This window comes from Grus americana, chromosome 1 (assembly GCF_028858705.1).
Source record: "Grus americana isolate bGruAme1 chromosome 1, bGruAme1.mat, whole genome shotgun sequence".
NCBI classification, from domain to species: domain Eukaryota; kingdom Metazoa; phylum Chordata; class Aves; order Gruiformes; family Gruidae; genus Grus; species Grus americana.
The window spans coordinates 16,836,031-16,860,647 of NC_072852.1; the positions used below are offsets into that span (position 1 = coordinate 16,836,031).

The 24,617-nt window shown below is 43.0% G+C and overlaps 1 protein-coding gene across 2 annotated transcripts in view; it reads left to right on the top strand.

Moving 5' to 3' along the window:
- ABCD2 (ATP binding cassette subfamily D member 2) overlaps nucleotides 1-24,280 on the top strand; it is a 51,385-nt gene extending 27,105 nt beyond the window's left edge. For both annotated transcript variants that reach the window (XM_054838760.1, XM_054838770.1), the window contains exons 7-10: nucleotides 8,410-8,555; nucleotides 15,713-15,797; nucleotides 16,525-16,650; nucleotides 19,843-24,280. In XM_054838760.1, the coding sequence (XP_054694735.1) occupies nucleotides 8,410-8,555; nucleotides 15,713-15,797; nucleotides 16,525-16,650; nucleotides 19,843-20,053 (568 nt within the window). In that variant the 3' untranslated portion in view covers nucleotides 20,054-24,280. The remainder of the gene's footprint in view (nucleotides 1-8,409; nucleotides 8,556-15,712; nucleotides 15,798-16,524; nucleotides 16,651-19,842) is intronic.
- Nucleotides 24,281-24,617: the final 337 nt, after the last annotated feature.

Sequence of the window (24,617 nt, forward strand, 5' to 3'; positions counted from 1 at the left end):
ACATTGCTGTGATAAAAATCAGAAACACCTCTTAGGCTGGGGTATGCCTGGTGGGACTGGCAGCTAGACTCTTGTCCAGAACAGCTCGTTGTTCTTTCTTCAATTCATTGATCTTCATGATCATCCAAATAACCCTTTTATCATTAGGACTGCCAGAGGTATGAAAAGACTGGGCCTGCAAAAACTGGATGTTTAAGAAAAGGAGAGTGTTTTTCCTTCATTTGTCTGGCTGGTTGATTTGATTCATTGGAGGAGGGATAATTATTTCAGATTGCATTAGCTGCTCATATTTTTCAGAAATTGTCTGGGGTTTGTTTTTAATTATACATATGTTCTTTCTGTTGTCTCTGCCTATCACAAGATACAAATAGACTGAACTGGATAATTTTGTGAATTGTTCACCTTAAAGTTCTGTGCCATCTGACCAGTTCTATTTATATTGTAAGTGATCTTGGTAATGGTGAATAAGTAAATCATGAGATGAGATGGTACCTGAGCATGAATAGTGCTTTAAATTAAAGGCTTCTTTTACCTTTCTGGTTATTATTTCCTCCCACATTATTTTCTTGCAGGGATGTACATAGCTTCTTTGCAAAGAAAGCCACAGAGTGATTAGTGTGATTTTTTCAGCCTTTGATATCAGATTCTAATTATATGCCTTGAGAATTCAGCCTTTCATACTGCACATTTCACTTCCTGTTAACTATGTTAATGGCTATAAACTGATTACGTTCCACTCTGGTAACTGATCTATCTGAAATATTTAGAGGATGTTCATGGCTAGTTCTGTGTGAGTGGAGAGGAGAGTTCAATGTAGGGTATTTTAAAGAGACATCAATTATTTATATCTTTAGAAGGGTTGCTGAAACTTTAGCTGGCCCTAAAATCCCTTGAACTAGATAGAGTGCAATAAACTGAGCCTGATGCTTTTTTAACATTTTGCTAAATATTATATTATTTATTATTTTCTAACTCTTTGGTGTACCACCTTGTGTGTGAGAGTAGTGGATACAACACTACTTAAAAATAATTTAATTCACATTCATTCAGAACATTTTACTTTCTCAAAGTTGTAGTGGTGGTGCCATCATTAGTTTTTTGCTGTTTATTTTATTAATGTCATCAAAGAACTATTAGGAATCTAGATCACAGAATCACAGAATGGTAGGGGTTGGAAGGGACCTCTGCAGATCATCTAGTCCAAACCCCCTGGCTAAAACAGGATCACCTAGAGCAGGTTGCACAGGATTGTGTCCAGGTGGGTTTTGAATATCTCCAGAGAAGGAGATTCCACAACCTCTCTGGGCAGCCTGTCCCAGTGCTTGGTCACCCTCAGAATGAAGAAGGTTTTTCCTCATGCTGAGCTGGAATGTCCTGTGTTCCAGTTTGTGCCCGTTGCCCCTTGTCCTGTCGCTGGGCACCACTGAAAAGAGTCTGGCCCCTTCCTCTTGACACCCACCCTTTAGATATTTATAAGCATTGATGAGATCCCCTCTCAGTCTTCTCTTCTCCAGGCTAAACAGACCCAGCTCTCTCAGCCTTTCCTCATCAGAGAGATGCTCCAGTCCGCTCATCATCCTCATAGCCCTCCGCTGGACTCTATCCAGTAGGTCCCTGTCTTTCTTGAACTGGGGAGCCCAGAACTGGACACAGAACTCCAGATGTGGCCTCACCAGGGCAGAGTAGAGGGGGAGGATAACCTCCCTCGACCTGCTGGCCACGCTCTTCTTAATGCATTCTGGGATCCATTGATCTTCTTGGCTGCAAGGGCACATTGCTGGCTCATGGAGAGCTTGTTGTCCACCAGGACTCCCAGGTCCTTCTTTGCAGAGCTGCTTCCCAGCAGGTCAACCTGTAACCTGTACTGGTGCCTGGGGTTATTTCTCCCTAGATGCAGGACCCTACACTTGCCCTTGTTGAATTTCATATGGTTCCTCTCCACACAGCTCTTCAGTCTGTCCAGATCTCGCTGAATGGCAGTGCAGACTTCTGGTGTATCAGCCACTTCTCCCAGTTTTGCATCATCAGCAAACTTGCTGAAGGCACACTCTGTCCCCTCATCCAGGTCATTGATGAATATGTTGAACAAGACCGGACCCAGAACTGACCCCTGGGGCGCACCACTAGCTACAGGCCTCTAACTAGACTCTGCACCGCTTATCACAACCCTCTGAGCCCTGCCATTCAGCCAGTTCTCAACCCACCTCACTGTCCACTCATCTAACCCACACTTCCTAATCTTGTCTATGAGGATGTTATGGGACACAGTGTCAAAAGCCTTGCTGAAGTCGAGGTAGACAGCATTCGCTATCAACTACCTCTAGTTGAGGTAGACAACATCCACATCACTTTACTTAGTGGAGGTTGGCATTTCTTGAGCATCACTGTTGATCAAGCTTTGCTGCTGTTGAAAACCATGGAGTTTTTACTATTGACCTAAATCAGGAACATGGCAAGAGGTGGAGTTCTGCTGAGGTGATTCCAGCTGAGGTATTACAGCACCTAAAAATTAGGATCTTGGCACCAGCAAGGTGATGGAAAGTTCTAAATTTAGGTGGATTCCCTAGATAGTCAGGCAGAGATTTAGGGCTTTTGGAAAATTATGCACAAAATTTTTTTAGTAGGTAAAGGGAGCCACCTAGAGTTAATCCACGGGAATATCTAAATATAAATGTATGTTTGAACTCCTGCCTCTTACTGAAGTTTAGGTGGCAAACTGAGAGCTAAACATTAAACCTCTATATCTATAACAAGCTCTCTCCTTAGAGCAGGCACCTAAATAAGATTAGAACACCCTTTAATATGTTTTTACAATGCCACTGAAGGATTAGGATAGTTACTGCATTTTATATTAAAGAGCATTGGGGAAAAAAAGAAATAGCATAAATAATATATGGCAGAAGGAGTGGTACTAAAGTGTCCCTCCTTCCAACTGAGGACTCTGATTGGTGTGGTATAATTAGGCTCTTTCCAATAACTCTCTCTTCAGACACATGATTTCTGCCTCTTAGATGCAGTTTCCTTGCTTCAGTGGGAAGATTAGAAGGTGCCCTCCCTTTGACTCCTCTTTAGCCTGGACACTAGCCTAGAAAAATGGGAATCTGATGCCCTGCAAGGTGAGAATAACTTAGCTGAACCCAGTTCTTGGAAGAGATTTGCTAACCACTAGTTCATCATACAGCCCCTCCTCTTGCATCTCTAGTAGCTGCAGTGTTTTGTGCTGGACTTAAAACTGTTCCTTTCATATTCCATGCTGTACTGGACCTTCTGGGGAATTAGACAGCATTTGGGCACAGCTGTAGGTGCGAGCCATGCCCTTGGCTTTCTGGACTGGAGATTCTTCAGTGCAAGCACTGACTCCTTAAGATCTTCCAAGTTTCCTGGGAAGATGACTCCATGGCTGGAGTTTGGGCTCCAATATCATCTTCTTGAATAGAGGTGCCTAAATTTGGAATACATTTTATGTTAGATGTCAAAGCAAGCAATCTGAATTGCACTCTGAAGCCGCCCCAATCTCCTTTGAAAATCCAAGCTGCAGTTTCTCCAAAAAGGAGAATCCCAGGTGTAGTGTTCCCCTTTCTCTCTCCTACTTGGGTTTATTGGAGACACATTGTGTCAGCCAGAGATGGAAACTTAAAAGATGGGTCAGTCAAGAGTTTATAGTTGCATTACACATAATTTTCCCACATAACTTTGCATATATCTGAGAATAATAGTACAATAATAACTGTAAACATACTTGAACAGCAAATGGCAAGTCAGGTCCTGATTGTCAGTTTTGGGCATGCAGGTGGATTCCAGAATCACAAGCCACATGTTTTTAGACTTGACCTTCCATGGAGGAAGCGTTAATCATAGCGTGTGCCAGGGAACGTGAAGTGAGCCTCAGACTGTACCTGGAAGCAGTTCCTTGGGCACTTACATTGGACTAATATCCCTTCACTTCTGATGCCAGCTGCTTAATTAGATATATTTTGGTCCCTTTCTTATTCCAGGGTGCTTACAACTAAGGCTCTGACCATTCAGATTGCTTTATAGACTCTCAGAGTGCATATTGATTAGTTGCTATAAATCTTTAAAATAATATTGCAGATGTCAGAACAGGTTATCAGTTCTGTCAGCACAGTTTATTTTGCATAGAAGATGAAAATACCTTTGAATACATTCAGAAGGTATTTGTAAACATTTCAAGTGGATATGGCTTGATCTGATTTTGGAACAGAAATTTCTTGACATCTAAGGAAGTCATCTTCCTGAATTTGCTAACCAAAAGAGTGAAGCCCTCTGCTTTTCAAGACATCAGAGAATTACTAGATGTTAGTACTGCCTGGTTACAGCATGCAGTGTTAATCCACAGTCCCTTTGAATTGGCATTATACCTCTCTATGCCTCACAGCTCCAGCGTGTAAGTCCTCTGTTTGGAAAGGGAAGTGACTGGTATGTGCTCCAATATGTTTTGTAGCACCTGCCCCCTTCTCCCTCGCCAAAGCTAACTGCAGTAAAGAGACCACATCATCGGCAACACTTGCCCTTCCTCCCCATATGATTTCTCTAATATTTTGCCAACATTCTACACAATGATGTCATGTGTCAATAGGGCACTGGGGAATTGTTCATCCCACAGGCTTCAGATTGCAGCACATCTTGATATTATCTTTCTTTAAAACCTGCACTGCAAGGGAGAAGCCATAAGCCTTAGGGATGATGGCTTGTTACTAGCAGAATGAAGTTACCACTCTGCATAGTGAAGCACTAAGTGCACCAAACAAAAACTGGTGATGCAATAAAACTATCAAACTAACTAAAAAAAGATCAGTTTGTGAGAACTGAAAGTATCTCTTCCAATAAATGCCTTGACATTCCAGAAAACCAGGCAAGAATCAGTAAGTTTTCTTAGCTTTCTGGAGGTTTGATACCAAAGCTTTAAAAAAAGATTACTGATCTTAAATCCTGTCTCTCAAAAACAGTGTAGGAATCTTTTTTCAGAGAGCAGAGAAAGAAAAGAAAAGAAAAGAGAAAAGAGAGAAGAGAGAAGAGAGAAGAGAGAAGAGAGAAGAGAGAAGAGAGAAGAGAGAAGAGAGAAGAGAGAAGAGAAGAAGAGAAGAAGAGAAGAGAAGAGAAGAGAAAAGAGAAGAGAAGAGAAGAGAAGAGAAGAGAAGAGAAGAGAAGAGAAGAGAAGAGAAGAGAAGAGAAGAGAAGAGAAGAGAAGAGAAGAGAAGAAAGAGAGCTGCAGAGCTATTACTGTCAAAGACATGACCTCTGCACAGCAGAGGAGTTGCTTTCTGGGTCTGTAAGAGTGCTTTCTTTGAGACTGGAACCCAGACACTCTGGCTGAAAGGAAAAACCCCATCAGAAGTCAATTAAGTCCAGTTAAACTCAAGTATTGCTTCAGGACAAAAAGATTCTTTTTGCTGTTTGAACTGCTAAATATTTAATGAAAACAGTATTTTAACAAGGAACTTACTGGCAAAGCCAAAATTTCACTGTTGCTGTATCCAGTTACCCATATTTTATACTCCTTAATGTCTCACTATCACACGTATGTAACCTCAATTGCAATAACGTCTGATGTTTAACAGGTTTTAGTGTGTTTGACTTTGTGGCACTCGCAGTAGGTAATGAGGTTATTGTCTTCAAGTTATGGGTAGAGAAATCTGGTTTAGTATGAGATTATGAGGGTATGAGTTAGATGAGATCTCATCTAACTTTAGCACTTTAGAAGTTAGTTATCTAAGTTAGTTGTCTGGGCTCTGTCCCCCATGGACGGAGAAGACACCCTCAGGAGGCAATCTATCCCCACCCTAAAATAAATGGGATAAACCAACCACAGAGGTGCCTCTCTTTGTTATCAAGAGTTGGGGCTCCAAACGAGACATCTCATGCCAAGCAAGATGAGTGTCCGCTCAGGGACATGAGTGGCTCCCCAAAGGATGGAAGAAGCAGAATGTACTCTCCCACTTCCCAGGACAGACCCGTAACCATAAGCCATTCTTCCTCTCTGCTAGTCAGTAATTGATGGGATTTGCTATTCCACTGCAGGCTGGGCTTTTCTTTAATTTTTACAAACTAGGTGGGGAGAGGTGTGCTTGGTAGTACAGGTGTGTTTAGATGGGATGCCGCAAAGAAAATCCAGTTGTACCAGGAAGGAGTGCTGGTGACTCAATAAACAGCATGGCAACAAGTGTCCTGGCACGGTGCTTTTGAGCATTGCCTTCCCGGTTGTGCTGTAGGTTAAATCTCAGGGCTGCTAGTCATTACAGTATCATACTTCACAAGAGTAAGGTATTAAACCCCAGACAAATTATATGATAGGTAAATCTGTCCTCCTTGCCCTTACCTGCAGCTTCACCTAAATTGCACAGTCTTATGCACAACCTGATTTAAACTTTTCTGAGCCCAGGTGGAGTTGCTGTCTTCTGTCCCAGAGATGGCAGCAGTCTGGAGCGAAGGAAGTGATTTCTACATATGTAAGAAGTAAAGCCCTTTGGGATTTTAGATGGAGAGCACTATGGAAATGTAATATGTCATTACTTCATGAAGTTACATAATGTTTAGAGTTGAGATTTTGCAATATCCCCATTAATGTAAATGGTTTACTGCACTTGATGCTAGTGTTCATGCAGCAGCCCAGAGCAGCACTCTTCCCACAATAAGCAGAAAGCATAACAATGAGCAAAGAGGAGCAGCAATGCTTGTATTTGACTTGTGGTTCTGGTTTTGCTCCATTTGGGTGCCTGCCCACAGCAGGGAGATGACCAAATATTTGTGAGCAGTTCAGCTCCCCTGCCCTTCCCACCCTCACCCAGCTGGAGGTGAAAGTAGTGTAACTCCAGGCAGGAACAGGCAGTTCACCATGGCTGTCTGCAGTGCTAAAGCCAATGCAGCTGATGCCAGTTTGAATGGGACTTTCAGTTCATGTTGTAGCTTTAGTTCTGGAATTGTACATCTGTTGCATTATGAATTCCTTCAAATTACTCTGTGGTATATTTTAACAATGGGTAGATCCACTCCTTCTGCAGAGACACCTCCAAGGGAAGGGAAGACATCTACTAAGGTATTGCACATTTCTGTCAGGAAAAGCCTCTGCATGGCTGAGACCTTCCCACCACGCAGGTCCAGAGCTCTTCAGGGAAGAAAACTGACCCCTCATCAACACACCGTGAAGTTGTTGGAAGCAAGCTGCCTGGAAGCCTCCTTGTTTCTGGCCCAATTTTAACTGCTCCTCTCTGTCATCATCCCCTGGCACCACAGCTTTAACAAGACCAGCATTGTTTTGGCAGATGAACCCAGAGGGACTTAGTGTAACTCTTGGCACAGAGAGCAGGACAGAGTCCGGAGCCTGTTTGTTCTTTGGCTCCGGCCTTCCCTTCCAAACTCAAAATCTCACAGATCATTCCCAGGGTGTTTCCAGCTTCCAAGAACTATCAGCAGTGTCTGTGGGACAGGATGGGTATTTGTCCTTTGCAAGAAATCCTTAGAACTAGAGCAGCAAAAGAGATGGTCAAATAGATGTGTGATAGATTGCCTTTGCTATTCTAGCCTGAAAGGCCTGGTATCTTTTAGAGAGCTGCAAAACTGTTCTAGGAGGATTGTGGGCACCTGGGCTGTACCAGAGGCTGGGCACAGCTCATCACATTGTGGAGACTGTCTGTAGCCATACCAGGGACACGTCCATGATTGAGGACTCTGTCTCCAAAGTGGGGGCAGCTTATATTAGTAAGATGGATGGTAATACTTGGTCTGGGAACACGGTGGTTCAGAAGCTGCTTCACATACAGCTCAGCCTTGTGCTTGGCAAAGGGAGGCTGGTGGTGGGAGTTTTAAACTGATCACCTCTAATGTATGTTTTTTTGCAACTCAGAAGTGTTTCTCTGGCTTCTAGCACCAGCTAGGTTACACCCGGTCCCAGTTCGGCAGTCCAGAATAGTAGGGTGCAAAGGAGGCTTTCAATGCTCTCCTGCCTGACTTGAGCATCTCCTGCTGCGCCATGGAAGTCTTTCCCAGTTTGAGCTGCAATGCTCTTGTTACAATTTGCTTTTAACATGTGAGTGTTTAATTCAATTTCTAAATCTCTGAGCATACCAAACCTTGAATACAGCATAGAGTTTCCCTGATTCCAAGTGAAAGCATTCAGAATGGGCTGTGAAGTGGATGTTTATTCTGCCTGATCTGTCATTTTGTTTTCATGCTAATACTACCCCTGTTGCTACCCTGTAATCTACTGTTATGGAAGCAATACATTGTCCCTAGGGTAAATTTAGAAAAACATTCACCCACAATGCACCCACAGATAACTCCAGTTTTAGCAACATGGTGTTTAAAGCATTATACTCTGCTCATAGAGCATCAGCAAGATGCGCTTGCTTGGAGCCAGCTCCAGATTACCCGTTTCTCTGTATTGTTTCTCAGACCCTACATGTCCATTGGAACGCTACGTGATCAAGTAATTTATCCAGACTCAGTGGATGACATGCACGAGAAAGGCTACCAAGATCAAGATCTGGAGTGTATCCTGCATATGGTTCATCTGTACCACATAGTTCAAAGAGAAGGAGGTAAATTCCATATTTTTCTAAAAAGCTTTACAAAATCCGTTCCTTGCATGTGTGTCTTAGTGTGACTGACCTTTACTTACTGAACTGGCAAGACTGAATCCAGACCTTTTGTGTTTGTGGGAGCTGCACAACCACATGGCTGTTGCTCCTGATGCTAACAGAAGAAGAGCTAAGGGCTCTCCTCCCCATTAAATCCATGATCAAGCTGAACATCCTTGAAAATGATCCTTCTCTTGAAATGGCCAGTCTTTTCATGGTACTGTGAGATCACTGGCCTTCCTTCATTTTCTTAGAAAATGTAACCTGTCTTAAAACGTTGTAATGTCACTGACTACATGAACTCGAAAGCATGTGAATGAAAAGAGTCAGGTCTGCTTTCACCTCCCTGGTTTGTGGGATCAGCAGGACTATGTGCCATGAGAAGGAATGTCTGATACCACACCACCAAGGTGAACAAGTTAAAAATAACCAAACAACACCGGCTGGCAGTAGAGCGTTGCCACCTATCACTTGCTGTTTAAGTTGCCATGTGTTCTCAGTGTTGTTTGTCCTAAGAGTAGGAGACAGTGTAAATGCACTGGCACAGTGCTAATGGTTAAAGATACTAAAGGCTTCTCTTGTGTCTAAGGAACTGGAGATTTTTTTTCCCAAACATAGCAATAATTTTCATCCTTTTGCTCCCACCAGCCACTAATCTCTGGTTTGAATTTCCTCCCCATCATTATGCTTTTAAAACAGGCATAGGACAAGGTCGGTAACATTTAGAGAGAAGAAGGAGGATCTTCAGTGCCCTTTAAGGAGCTGACATTAGGAGTGCTGGGTGCACCCTGCCTCACTCTGCCAGCTGTCAGTGCTCCTTTTTGAGAGGGTACTTTGGGTGCATTGCCTTGTAATGTGTGTGCTTGCATGTGTGCTCTCAGGATCAGTCTGACGATAGAAAGTAGTGCTTCAGCCATTGGGAACCCAAAGGCAATATCTAGATTCCCATTCCTGGATGGCAGCCTGTTGCTCTGTTCAAAAGGCAGAAGGTGTATTTTACTTTTGAAGTATGCATGGACACTCATCTGATTTCTGCACATTTTAGAGTGGGGAGTGGTAACATTTACAGCAACAATTGTATACCTACAAATACTTCTCCACCTCACAATCCTGTTGATAGACTCTTATCTTTCCATGTGTTAGTGCTTCTTTAAGAATGTAATAATGACTGTTGGCCCTCAAGTTGCAATAGAAAATAAGAATCTGCTATCATTCTGATTCATATTACTATTCAGATCTGATACTATGACACAAGGACTGAAAAAGTGGGCAGAGAGCTAAACTCAGTGACCAGAATAATTGCAGAGAAGGCCTCTACTCCTTGCACTGACATTATTCATGTTAGTATTCCTGAGTCACCTCACTAAGCGAAGTGCCCAGTTTGCAGAAGAACAAACAGATGTGTTGGAATGGGGAGCTGGAAAAGGAGGAGTAGTTTAATTGTCAGTGGTGAGAAGCCACTGCGGAGTGTGCGTTCATAGCCTGCTGGTACTTGTAGATGTACTGAACAACACATGACCCTCAGCGGCCAAAACCATATCCCCAGCAGTCTCTGAATGCACATCATTGTGGTTTATAACCCCGCAGCTGGAGCGTGTAACTGCTCCACGTACGAGATGCCGTTGGCTAGGGTCAGTGTTCTGTGTTGCTAAACTGAAACCCCAGGTTTGGATCAGTCTCGCTCTACTTTCCCTGCCAAAGAAAGTATTTATTGCTGACCCCATTCTTGCTCTTCTGCCTGTCTGACTGCACAGGCAAGACACACACAATCTATAAAAAAGTCTAGAGGATACTGTTAATGTTCACTGGTGCTCTATTGAAACTCCACTCGGGATAAGGACACACTGTGCAAAAGTCTGCACAAACAAATGTTAAAAAAAATGTCTTAGGTACTTTGCGATCTAAAATGACAGAAGCGGGCAAAGCCGGAAAACAGGGGGAGAGATTACCACATACCAGGAAGTTTTTAGGACCATAATACACTTACTTGTTCCCTTTTCTCCTTGGACTTTTACAGGAGACAAGTGCCAAGGTAGGAGCAGAGAGGAAATCCGTGACATATGATTTGACACGTTGCATGGATTTCATCTGCTTACATATTCTTTAGAGCTCCCCCAGTCTGGGACAAAGACTCATATTCTGGTTTTTTTGAACCAGCAAGCCAGAGAAATACTTGTTGAAAATGAACAATTGAAATTTTTGTTTATACATAGCTGAATTATTTTTTAATTCTAATTTTTACTTTATTCTTTTACTTAAAATCATTTCTATTAAAATTGGAACTTTTTTCTTTGCAAAATAATGAAAAATCCCATATAAAGCTTGTAGAACAAGGGATTTGCCCCAAACCATCTTTTTCCTTTTTGCAAACTGCTTTGATGGTTGACAATAGAAAAAAAGTTTTACTGAAAAATTCCCAGCAAGTTTCTACTTATATATTGTATACACTTTTTGAAAATGTACTATATCTGAAAGAAAAATGAATGAAACAATTTTTAGTTATTCAGATTCTTGTGGATATATGGGATATGTCCACGCTATTTTGAACTGTTTCCATAAACTGTTCTAAGAATGGAGCTAGCTATCTATCAATCATTATTCAATATTTTTTTCTATAGAACTTCTCCTTCAGAGCCTTACCTCTGTCTTCTCCCCTTTCACCCATCCCCTGCAGAATTAAGCTTTTACTGGACAGCAGGCTCCTTAGGGCATGACCCTGTTGTGCTTTAATTGACCACAAATGTCATGCGTGTATAATATAATGCCTTGCAGTTTTGTGTTCTGCTCCCTGTGGGCAGTTATGAAAAAGCCAGATTGAGCCAGAAGTGTGCAACTCTGACTCAATTTATTTGTCCTGGTATAACTTTATTGTCTTTAGCTGAATTACTTCCACATTGCATCAGTACAAGGGTCACCAGATTCCAAGTGTAAAGTAGCCAACAAGAGCCTGACATTGTTCTTGTTGCTGCCAATGGCAGAAATTCCTCTCTTTTTTCTAGCAATAAGATTTGACCCAGTTAGAAGTAAATAGAATGGTTACAGGAATAAGTAGCCCAGTTTGGCATTTAGCTTCTGTGTTACCCTCATGAAACAGTCCGTACCAACAGAATCCATCAAAACCACCAAAATAGCAATCCCCCTCCTCACCACCACCACTCTGGATGTCCCTGAGCCCAAGCCCTAGAAGAACCCAGTGCAATTGCTGTTGGCAGTAGCACCCCTTGCTGCCAGGGGCAAAATTTCCTTCCTACTGAAACCCACACTGATATTTTTCTCACCAGCTGGATGTCAGAGGAGTGCCATTTTGTTACTTACCTTTATATCATCAATAAGGTGCCCCCATCGACACCTGCAAAATTGCTTGCTCTACCAGAACAATAATTTCATACCAAATGTGGGTAGCAAAGAAGGTTGTATTCAGCACGGATGGTGAAAAGGCATGTCCAGAAGTCTTGAGTGAGAGCATGGAGATGTGCAGTGGATATACATAACATGGTTCCTTTTTGATCTGCTTTGAAAATCTGTGTATATTTAGCAAGTGTCAATCATCATGTGGCAGCCTTAGGCTGCTGATAGCCTGTCACATGAGAGGAGCCATGAGTACGTGTAGCAGCACGCTGAATGCATGACTGGGCCTGTCAGGTTGGGGCTGATGACGTTACTCAACAAGTTCAACCTGTTCATGGTTTCTCAGCACCCCAGATTATAATTATTCCTCATTATTTTGCACATTTGTCATATCTTTGGGTCTTGTCCAGGGAACCTTTGTGCTAGGCCACCTATAAACACACAGCCAAGCACATTTCCTTTCTCTGGGATTTTTTCATCTGATCATTTTAGCCCTGGTTTTGCTTTGGTTACTGGTACCAGCTGGAACTCTGGAGTGCTCTGCCAGCTTTTCCAGTGGCTCTGAAATCTGGAGACACAAATCCCTGCAGCGTCATGCTGAGCTGGGGCTCACACAGCTGATGGTCTCTTTGTTCCTTCCTCAGCTAAGGATTGCCCTTGCATATTCATCCTGCACAGCACCCAGGCTGTCTTCCATTTTGACAACTGCCTGGGGACGTACGCTGTGCAAGAGGCCTCCATGTTCAAAAGCTCACCAGGGGTGGATTCTCTGGCAGTAGTTTGCTGTGGTGGCCTTTCTTCTGTCATGAAGCTGTACCACTCCAGTCCATGTCAGATGAGGTGCATTGTAATGTCGATCTAGAAAAGGAACTTTTAAGCGTATCGGTTTATGGCAGCTGAATGCTTTGTCTTGCGTGTGTGAGGATTCACGAGAATGAAGATTCACAGCGCTGCAGACCCTGGGCATAACCCATTTTTTGTTGTCAAATTTAGCTTGCTTTTTCCTTCAAAAAATTGAGGTAAAAGGAATTATAAAAGATACCATGCAAGAAAATGAAATGCTGCTATCATGAGGCTATCACTAGTTGCTGCTGACATCTGTATGTATTTCTACTGCTGTTACTCTGCCCCAGCAGATTACACATGCTCTTTGTCTTACTGGTTGCAAAAAGCATTTCTGTGACGTCTAATGTTCATCACACCTACCTCATACCATGTGCAATCAAGGGCTATGTGTAACAAGAAGCTGGGCAAGGAATTTGGACTCTGAAAGCCAGGATTATGTTTGTAACCACTGAGAGATTTGTGCTGCGTTCATAGACAAGCCATTTCATTTCTTCATTTGTGTAGTGGATGTAGCAGTGGGTGATGTAAGCCGTAGACTTGGCAGATATTTTCAGAACACTAACAACCTTCACTGACCTGTGCCATGTCAGCAGGAAGAAAAAAGAAACAAGAGGTGCGTTATTGTTAATGCCCAGTAGGGAGTCAGTTTATTGTGAGTTACAATGCCTAAGTGTTCAGAGGAAATTGTTCAGACCTTAGAAAATAATTTTTAAAAGGGGTAATATTAGAATGGGTCCTTCCTTATCTGTTGATTGAGACATTCCAAGTGGCAAACAGGAAAGTTCAGGGAGGGCGCTAGGCGGGAAGAGACAAGACGCACTTCTAATATTCAGTTAGAATGTAAGTTGAAGTGACCACAGAGATGACCATTGTATCCTGGTAAACAAAGGCTAAATCTTGCACCTTTAGAGGAAATAATAGAATGATTTACTGATAAGATGACGCTTCTTCTTGAACTTCATTCCTTTTTTGTCTTTTAATAAGTCCTTACGAAGCAACTGGTCAGGAAGAAACGGTATGAACGCAGGCACAGGTGCACACATGCACACCCACCCACCCCCTAGCTCAGATCCAGATCCCTGGAGCTCATCTGTATTCTCAGCTTAAAAATAACAAAATATAAGCAGCAGCCTGAACATTGTGTTCAGAAGCATAGATGTTTCTGTGGTTTTCATGAAGGACCATTCCCATCCCTTGCCCTAGAACCCTTTGCCAAAAAGGAGCGCTCTGGGTGCTTTACAGTCTTTTTTGGAAGCTGAAGGTGTTGGTGGAACAGCACTCCTCCAACTCTCTGTGTGGTCCCAGCACCAGGACTGCTCAGCAGCAGCAGCCTCTGTGTATCTGCTCCCTTTACCAGAGTTCGTCCACCTGGTGATTCAGTTAATCATTACACAACTCCGTCTTTGCTAGGAGCCTGCTGATAGAAGGCGCTGTATGTGTCCCCAGGGGGGTGCCCACTGGGATCCTTAAATGAGAATAGAAGAAAACTAAGGAAGAACAATAGGATCACTAAGGGTGATGTATTTCTGCTGTGTGCATGCCTGGTTTTTAAATTTAACTATATACACAGATATTAAAAAATTATTACATTCTATTTTACAAATTTACATAGAGAAAATGCTTGGAATTCAGTCTCTAGCATTATCAATTCCTGTTTTCAGTCACACAACCTCTCACCAGATGCTTCACTGAGGTTTTGTTCAGACCTACCAAGCCCTAGTGTAGCACCGAGCACGGGCAGAGCACTCCCAGGCCTCCTGCACCTTCACAAGCCCCACTCGGCCCACCTTTGTTCAGGTATCAGAAATGACACAGCCCACCCTCCTTGCTTGACCCTGTTTATAGTCTTTTCTGGCAAATGTTTATGTTCAGTTGGACAGTGGCAGAAAAGAGTTTTTGGTTGTGGTGGTGATTTTTTAGTTACAGTGCTTCTGGGCTGATTTGGAAAAATGTTCTCTTCCTCGCTCGGCCCCACTCCAGCTGCCTGTGTCATGAATAGATGATCTATTGAGAGAAATGTCTTATCAGATTTTCTCTACATCCACACTTGCCATTTTCAAAACTCATCTATTTTGCTACTCTATCCATCTGGATTGTTTGACTGAAAACTTTTTCGATAGGGTAATTTGGTATTTGATGTTTTTCATTAGTGGGAATGAATCATGCCAGAGTAGTCACAGAAACCCCAGTCCACCGAGAGATCGCAGATAAAATGCATCACGCTCCCGTTGCATGTCTCTGAAAGTGATGAAGAAAAAAATCAGTTAGAAGCCATGCAGAATATTAAATAAGGATACCCAGTGTTATAACAGTTGTGGGTCATTTCTAAATACAAGGTAGTGGGAAGTTTGTATAGAAAATCCTCCTGTCTGTTTGCAGTTTTGTATGTGAGCTTCTTGTCTGCGCACACAGAATGCATGCCTGGGTCTGCATCTGTGTTTCTGTTGAGTTTGCTGGCAGTTATCCTTTGCCTACAGTAGTGAGCGGAGTCCGGCACTGCTCTTTATGTTTTTTACGCTTTATTTCTTTGAATTTGTTTTTAAATTTCTGCTCACACCTTTCAAGAAGGAATAGCAAATTGTTCTATAAAACAAACACGATGGAATAAAACAATTAGCTATACACAGGTAAAAGTTTTTTCAAAGACATGGTAAGTAAAGTTTCTGACAATACCTACATGACCAAGAGGGTTAAATTTCACTTTCAAAATTGACATGATATTTGGGACATTTTTCCAATTGAGTGCCAGTGAAAAGCATTGAGGTGTTTCAGAAGATGTGATCCAGAACCCTGAGCTGTCTCTTCTGCAATGGAAATGATCTTTATGATTTCGGTTGCAGATTGCAGAGATGTTGCAAGTGAAGCTGCATTTCCTTCACAAACTTACATTGTCCTGACACATTTTGTTTGCATTTTTTTTAAAGGCTGGGATGCCGTCATGGATTGGAAAGATGTCCTATCAGGAGGAGAAAAACAAAGGATGGGCATGGCTCGGATGTTTTACCATAAGTAAGCATTTTGATTTGTTCTTTAAGTAGCATCTGAAAATGAGGAAGAGTTTTGCAGGTTTGCTGTCATAGTTTGAGCAGTAGTAGGCTCTAATCTCCATGCAATATGCAATACTACTAGATGGTTGCATAGGATCGCAGACCTTGTCGTTTATTCATACAAGCTCTGCTTTTAGTTTAGGCAATGCTTCTTACTTAAGTTTTGCTTTTGGCAACATAGCATTACATTCTCCAGATGTTACTTTCTTTGTTAAATCTTGGCACAAACTTCCCTGCATCTGTCCTACAACTATTGCAGAATTCTGATGGACTGTTGCAGAGGCTATGGGAGTTTGAAAGCCAAGCTTTTTGGTTTGGAGACTGCAAGCACACAAAGGCAGCCCAGTCCATACATAGCTGTGGATAGAAAGTTTCTGAGTTGGCTGTAGCTACCGCATGACTTGATGACAGGACAGAATAATACTAGGTCAAACTAGAACATAGAAGTTAGATCACTGTGTACTCAGATGGACCAGGAAAAACCCCCTTGCTTTTCCTGGAAGCTGGCTCTGCACCTGAATAATGCATGGAAACTTTATGTTTTTGCTAGCCAGCTTCCAGCTGTAGATGAGAGACAGCTATCTGGCAAAAATAGCTCTCTCCTTTCCGTTGTTCTTTGAATTAAACATCGTACATGGGAATACTGTCCAAAACATAGAAGAGTAATGTTCTTTATCTGCTTTTGAAAGGCCAAAATACGCATTGCTGGACGAATGCACGAGTGCTGTAAGCATTGATGTTGAAGGAAAGATATTCCAAGCTGCAAAAGCTGCTGGGATATCCCTGCTTTCTATAACACACAGACCTTCTCTTTGGTAAGTATGTTCAGGGATTTATCATGGTGCTTGCTTTTAGCTTTCTGACAGGCAGCGGATTGGCCTTTATTCTTTGTATTAGGGCACTTGTTCAATCAATATCTACTGCACTTTCTAAGATAACGTGTCTACATTAATAGTGATGTAAATGCATTTAGCATTGATTTTTTTTTTCATTCTTTGACACATATTTTTTCCTCCCTCTTATTTTTTAAAATGTGTTTCAGTTATTAACTGTTATTAGCAACATGCAGGTATCTAAGAGACAATTAATTAGTCCACCACACCACAGCCACAACAGATATCACCACATTGTTCTGTAAAGGTGACAAGATACATGAGCTGTCCTGGGGAAGTTTACCAGTGCTTAGGAGAAGATGGGAAACATGACAAGTGATTAACCTGCTCTTTGTCCTTCCATTGGAATAATACATCTGTTGTTTTAACTTCAGTTGTGTCCTTTATCTGCAGAGGTTGTGAGCTTTCAAAATTTGATTGTCTATTAAAAAAGACATATTAGAATTCTGAGAAACATCATTCTAGTGAGGGAGTACTAAGTATGCAGGAGTCCCTCAAAGGGAATAAATGTAGTTACTGAATGCATAAAACAACCAAATACTTTAAAGGGCAAAAGGAGATCAAGAAGGTATAAGCTGACATTAGCAGAGACTATTTGTTCTGAAGTCCTTGATCTCTACTGCCAGAGTGCTTAGTTTTTTAAGCTGATGACAAAAAATCCATTACCAATTCATTGCCTCAAGGGAAAGAAATTGTACCAGTGTCTGCTTCTCTGAAGAAGAACAATTTCCCCATCATTCCTCCTTCCTTTGTGGAGACAGTGACAGGAAAAGTCTTTCGTTGGATCAGGACCAAAATATTAAGAAAAAATGGGTATTCTGATAAGGAAAAAATGTTGCATAGATATTTGTTTTTAAAATAATTTAAATTACACTTAAAAAGAAAGATATTACTTTATTTTTCTTTAAGTTTAGCATTATTTTAAAACCACCAAAGAAAACGCGTATTTGAGAGCATTGGCCAGCAGGTCAAGGGAGGTGATTCTGCCCCTTTACTCTGCTCTTGTGAGACCCCACCTGGAGTACTGCGTCCAGCTCTGGGGTGCCCAGTGCAAGAAGGACATGGAGCTGTTGGAGCAAGTCCAGAGAAGGGCCACAAAGATGATCAGAGGGCTGGAGCACCTCTCCTGTGAAGACAGGCTGAGAGAGTTGGGATTGTTCAGCCTGGAGAAGAGAAGGCTCCAGGAAGACCTCAGAGCAGCCTTCCAGTACCTGAAGGGGCCTACAGGAAAGCTGGAGAGGGACTGTTTACAAGGGCATGCAGTGACAGGACAAGGGGTAATGGCCTTAAGCTGAAGGAGAGTCGATTTAGATTAGATATTAGGAAGAAATTCTTTACTGTGAGGGTGGTGAGGCACTGGAACAGGTTGCCCAGAGAAGTTGTGGATGCCCTCTCCCTGGAAGTGTTCAAGGCCAGGTTGGATGGGGCTTTGGGCAATCTGATCTAGGGGAAGATGTCTCTGCTCATTACAGGGAGGGTTGGAATTAGATGATCTTTGAGGTCCCTTCCAACCCAAACCATTCTATGATTCTGTTTTGATTCTGTGATGCAGAGGGAGAAAGTTCTGCAAAAGAACTTGTGAGGAAGACCTTTAGAGTTCGGTTTCCTACTGACATTTCTTGTTTTCTAGTACTAGTGCTATTCAGGAAGGCTTAGGATTGTTGTCGTAACCTCCACAGTACTACTGACATTATCAGAAATCTGGTGATTTGTGGGGTTCTGGAGAAGTAAACAGAAGTGCTGAGTGTTCAGAAATAAGAATCAAATGCCTTTAACTTAAACTTAGGTATGCTTCCACAGGGATTGCACTGCATAGACAAAGAACAGGTTCACGTGTTTTTTTCTCCTTCTCAAGATTATACCAGGAAATATTTGGTCTTTTAATCAAAATATTGGCTGCTTTCCTAGACCACAAACATTGGATGTCTCGGTCAGCTATCTTAGTTTCCTGGGTTTTTCTTTTTTTCGGTGGGGGAAAAATGGAAGGATAGGTTAAGCATTTGGTGTCACAAAGAATAATATGCAAGAAGTGGTGAATATAAGCCTGGAATTTAATCTCTTTTCAGTCCCATGTCATAAGCTATTGAGTTTATTAAACTGTCACATTCCCTGGATGGGATTTATAATCACTATTTTATGATGCATCTCATGTTCTATAATTTATAGTGATAAATTACACAGTCATACCAGCAGCTCTGAGGGAACTCTCTGGTCTTCCTCTTGCACCTCCTGATAAATGCCTTGTCAGGTCTTGACAACCTCCACATGTACACCTTTGAATATTTTCCGTGCACACACCCTGAAACTCACTGACAGATCTGTGACTCCTACACAGACTTCTTTATTTTGATCCTTGAAAACTGAACCATGTTTTAGGACTGGAGGTTTCTTTATCCAGCCTTATAGGATGGAGGGGAACAAACTGAGGGGTAATTCGAACAAACTAGAGTTCTATCGGTAGTGTCAGGTGCACCGTGCCTGCTTGAATGTACTTTCTGCTAAGGAGGTAAAATGTCTCTCAGAAAGTGAGGTAAATAAAATTAACTGGGACTAGCATTCCTGAGGAAGAAGGGAGCCTTGTTTGCTGCTCCTCATCAGGCTCCTGGAGAAAGAGGAGTCTGATGGTGTTGCCGTGGAGGCAACTGCAGCCACAGACAATGTTTCTAAGAGGGAGGGAGAAAGAGGGAGGCCGCCACCTTGCCCAGGGACAGCAGAAGATGGTGGGGACTCTCCACAGCCCTGCTGCCTGCTCCTGCCAGTGTCACTGCAGGGGAGGGCCTCGATGAGCCCATGAAGGCTGCTCCAGGCGGTGACCGCCGCAGCTGGGGAGCCCACACCAGTGCCGATAGCTTCCAGCTGGCACCTCGCTGCTGAATTTCACTTGGTGGCCTAGGCAGGTCCTGGCGACAGGCTTTGAAATACTCAAATCCCTTACAAAAAAGTGCCCTGGGATTATGAGTCACTGAATAAAAGTCTTACCTGGTGATCCAAAACTGGACAGCTCTCAACTTCCTGAGAGGCACTGTGGAAAATAGACACAGACATCCAAATTTGTGTGCAAAAATGAGCCATCTGTTCCCTGAACCATTACTAATGTTTTAATTTCTACTGCAGGAAGTACCACACTCACTTGCTGCAGTTTGACGGACAGGGCGGCTGGCGTTTCGAGCAGTTGGACACCGCTATCCGTTTATCACTGAGTGAGGAAAAACAGAGACTGGAATCCCAGCTTGCAGGAATTCCTAAAATGCAGCAGAGACTGAATGAACTGTGTAAAATCTTAGGAGAAGACTCAGTGCTTAAAACAATGGATGAAGAAGAATAAATAATTTATGTTTTCTGTTTTTAAAAGTATTTTTTTAGTTAAAAGCATTGCAAATTTAGCCATTATCCTCTGCATGCATTGTGATAGAGGCTTAGAGCATAGAGAAACACAGCCAGCAGAAAATAATGGTATGTAAGACTTTAGCGTTTTAGTCTTAAGGAAGAAAGTGGTTGAACTGTGAAAAGAAAATAAGCAAGTGCACAGAGTATAAGATTAGTCATTGCAGCTTATGTTAATTCCTAGTGAAAGCCCGATTCACTGCAAAAAACTACCGACACACTTAGGTTTTGTAGGTGAATTTTTGCCTGAGACTTGGCCTGCAGAATGTGCTCTTGTACCAGGTCACTGTGTGCGTATGATATGCCTGCTACGCAGAGCAAACCCGGCATGAAACTCAGGCATGGAGCACGGCAGAGGCAGCATCTGGGTGAGTATGCAGATGCATGCAAAAATCTCATTTGGGTATAAGAAACATTCTTTCAGCCCACGTAAAACCAAACTCCTGTTCTACTACTGAATCGCATACATACCTTTACCTGCATTTCCATAGGAAATAACATAATAGGCTGACCAGAAGACAGCTGTCCGAGCAACCCATTGCCCTCGCGACAGAGAAGCAGAGATAGAGCTAAATATGTAATATACTTGTGCTGTACTTTATGCCATTATGCGTAGCTTCAGACGCTCTTTGCCCTTCATGATACATCACTTTCTTTGGGGGATTATTTATGTCCCCTATTTAGTAACCTCTGGTGGGGGGGATGGAGCACAGGTCCTGGCATGAAATGACTTAGTTTTCGCTTGACTGAGTCATTCATCTACTCTATGGGTCTGATCCAGCCGGCGTCCATCTCTGACCCAGTTCCTCCGTTGGTGAAATCACAATGTAGACGCTTGTTTGTTCCATGAGACACTTTGTGACAGGAAGGACCGTAGCGGAGGAAAATGTGAGTTTCTAACAATACACTGAATTCTCAGGCATGGCTGTCCTGCCAATTAAAATGCTCAGCACTTATAAAGGTCTGTGAAAAGTTAGAGCATTTTGTAACCACTAATTAATATGCCTGCCATATTTCGTTAGAGTGGCTGAGCACTGCCCTCCTCGTGAGCAAAGGCACCAGTTAACAGCTTTGCTTTCAGACGCACTCGCTGATTGTCCCATCTGCTTCTCAGTTCAGTAGGAACCTGGTCCCCAGTCACTCAGAAGGTGCATTAAATGGAAACCCCAAAGGCGGTGCTGGCCTGAGTGCCTTGCCGGAGGCAAAACGGGTGAATTAGAATAAAGGTGGGAATGGATTTAAGAGTTCCTGATCTGCTCTCTTTGACTACAAGTGCACCGCACTGCAACTGGGCAGCTGGGGAGTGAAGATCAGGGCGGGTGAGAGCCTTTGCTGATGGATAAATGAGCCTTAGCCGAAATGTAGCAATACCAAAGTTTGTTGGTTCTTTTTTTCCTGGAAGAAGTATGATTCCTTAAAGGTTTCCTGTCTGGTATGCTTAGTCTGAGAGGGGCAATGCTGTTAGAAGAGGAGAAATATTTTGGGGGTATTTGCTGAGCCGGGAATGTTTGAGCACCCTGAAGTTAATAGAAACTGTTTCCTTTTTCTGATCACTTCACAAACAAGGGGAAGGTGAATTAACTCCACCTGCCAAATACCAGTTCAGTGCTCATCTTCCTTCTCACTGTGTGCTCGTCTTGCTGGTTTTACAGATCCCCAATGGCACTTGCACTAGAAAATGGAATAAGGCTGCTCTCTGTCCTGCTCCTCCAAAGTCTGTGACTTGAATGTAACCCCGTACTTGTCCTGGTGACAACAGTTTGTTCCTCTCATTAGTTTTTTTCTGTAGAGTCCCCTGGGATATCTCACTGACACAGAAAGGAATGCTCTTGGGAACCTTTGAAAGGGAGGAGAAATTAAGGTTCAAGATAATAAGATGTTTGTGTTGTAAAGTGCAGACTGGAGGTCACTGCTGTGGTGGATTCATGTGCATGCATTTTAATTTGCAAGTGTCTCTGCTTGTCCCTCTCCCTGAAGGCTAGCTTTCCTCCTTCTCATCTTCAAAGAAAAATTCAGAACTGCTAAGGAAAAAAAGAAGTCAGCCAAGAATCTGTTCTTGGTGAGCATAAATGAGATGACTGATGATTTTAAAGGCTTGCACATTTCTGAATTACATTTCTTTAAGATGGTGATGAATCCGGCAGGCAGCATATGCATGCCCTTGTCCCAGCGGCAGTGTATCCTTCTGCTAGTGCAAAGCTCCACAATGCTGCCTTTCCACAAGCCTCTCCCAAGGCAGCAGCTGAGGTGGAGAAAGGGGCATTAGTGTTCCCCACCTCTCCATTAAACACTTTACCACGTGGCTTGGAGCTAAACCAGGGTTGTCCAGTCCCTGAACGAGGAGGACACTGAAAAGTGCTCAGCCCCAGGTATGGTTCTGCACGCTCCCAGCCTCCCACCAAAGCTCTGCCATGGCGCTTGACTTGTTGGGAGCCATTATGGGCAAGTGCAGCGCCTGGAATCTGCTGTACCACCTCACAGAGATCAGAGCTGGCCATCCCTCGTGGCACAACAGAAACACATCTTCTGAGGAAACCGTGTTTAGAAGAAGAAAGTTTGCTTGCAGTTTTTTTTTTAAATGAGATTATGCATAAAACATACAAAAGATACAGACATTACTGATGAAATTTTAATGAAAACTGAAATTGCACTAAGATCAATGTAATAGTATTTTCCTTGAAGATCGATATCAATTTCTTGGATCCAGTAATAGACTTAACCATTCCCATTCAGTAACATAGCATAAAGTATCCCTAGCATCTCACTCAGCTATTTACATTCTTGAGGCATGACAAGAATATTAGAGGCTGGTCTGAGAAGGCTTGTCTAAATAGGAACTTTCTGAGTAATACTGAGCCAGTTTTAGAAGGATTTTCTGTACTGGTGGCTTATTATTTTTGAAGTTAGTTTTGTGGCTGGAAGAGAAGCTGCCCTGGAGATTTTCTCTGCAAACTTTCTTAGTTGTTCCAAGGGCTAATTGAGATGGGAGTCTCCAGTTCTGTTTCTGGAGAGTTTTACCTCTGGTGTAATACAGGGCATAGGCCAGCTCATTTTGTGCTGCTCCGGACCCAGCTGGGAAGGCCAGAGCAGAGGTGCATGCTCCCTGCTCAAGGCATAGCTCAGGGAGACGCTGTTCGGGAGCCGAGGCACGGGGAGCACGTGGCCCTTGCAGTGGGAGGGGGTGGCCCTTGCAGTGGGAGGGGGTCCAAGCAGGGCAGGGTGCCTTGGTGGGATCCTTTTTCCTGGTGCAGTGAGAGCTGCTCATCAATGCTCATTCCCTTTCTGGCGTTCAGGAGCTGTGACTCCCCGGCAGGCTGAGGAAGTGGCTTTTTGGGCTTCCTTCTGCCTGTCATATCCATATCTAGCTGGTCAGATGCATCCCGTTGTGTCACGGCGTCTATGCATGCAGGGCTGCATGGTGCAAAGCCTCCCGGGAGCACCCTCCCATCCCCCAGGACTCAGGGCAGACTGGACTTGCCTGGTCTGCATCCTGGGGGAGTACAGGTGCTGAGCAAAATTCATACCAGTCTCAGGCATGGAGTAACTGTACGGTAAAAATATGAAGGATCCACATCAGTTCATTCAGATAATGTTGGGATTTTTTTCAATCTTCAGAATGGGCAGAAACTTTTTTTTTTTTTTGGTACATGGGATTTCAAGTATTTTAACCTAGGAGGAGTTTGTTTTTCACTTAATTTGGGGACCAGACTCATTCCTGTTTTAGACTTGGAAGCCCTCCTTCTGCAGGGGTAGAAAACCCCACGTATCTTTTAAAGGAGTTTTTTGAAACCAGTGGGATTTGTATTTCGATGAGGAATGAAGGACTAGGTATTCAATGGGATATTTTAGGGAAAATTGCAATAAAAATTATATCCTAAAGCAAATGAACACGTCTACAGTCCCCTCAACATGTCTGAATGATGATAATGCATGTCAAAGTCCAGTTTATGAGCCTGTGATCAAGAGATTTCAATCGTATGTAGAATGAAATCCCCCTACTGAGCTGTTCATGAAGCTTAAGAGAACTGAACTGCTAATTGAATGTGTCTTTGTTTTGTTTATGTTTGATATTAATGCCTTTTAAGAGCAGACAATTTATAAAGCAATAAATTATGCTTTACAGTTGTAATTTATTCCAACCTCAAATAAAACATGTTGCATTTACTTTGAGTTTACGACGTTCCTTATGAATCATTCGGAAAGCAGTCAGGACCTGCCTGCTCTGGGAGCCCCTTCCCATCCCTCATTTCTGTGGTGGGGTAGGAAAGTTTGGGGTGGGTGTTGCGTGTTTGCAAGTTAAAACAAGTGTTTTGTTCCTAGATCAGGCTGGCGTCAAAGGCTGCTGTGAGGTTTCTCATGTCTCATGCCCATCCTCTTCAGTGTGGACCTGATTCACGACAAGAAGGTGACAAGAGCTGCCACCACTTGCTGGGGAGCTCAGCAGAGAGGCCGGGCACCCAGCTGTGTGCCCGAGGATGGTGTCAGGAGCACAATATCAGGTGGCC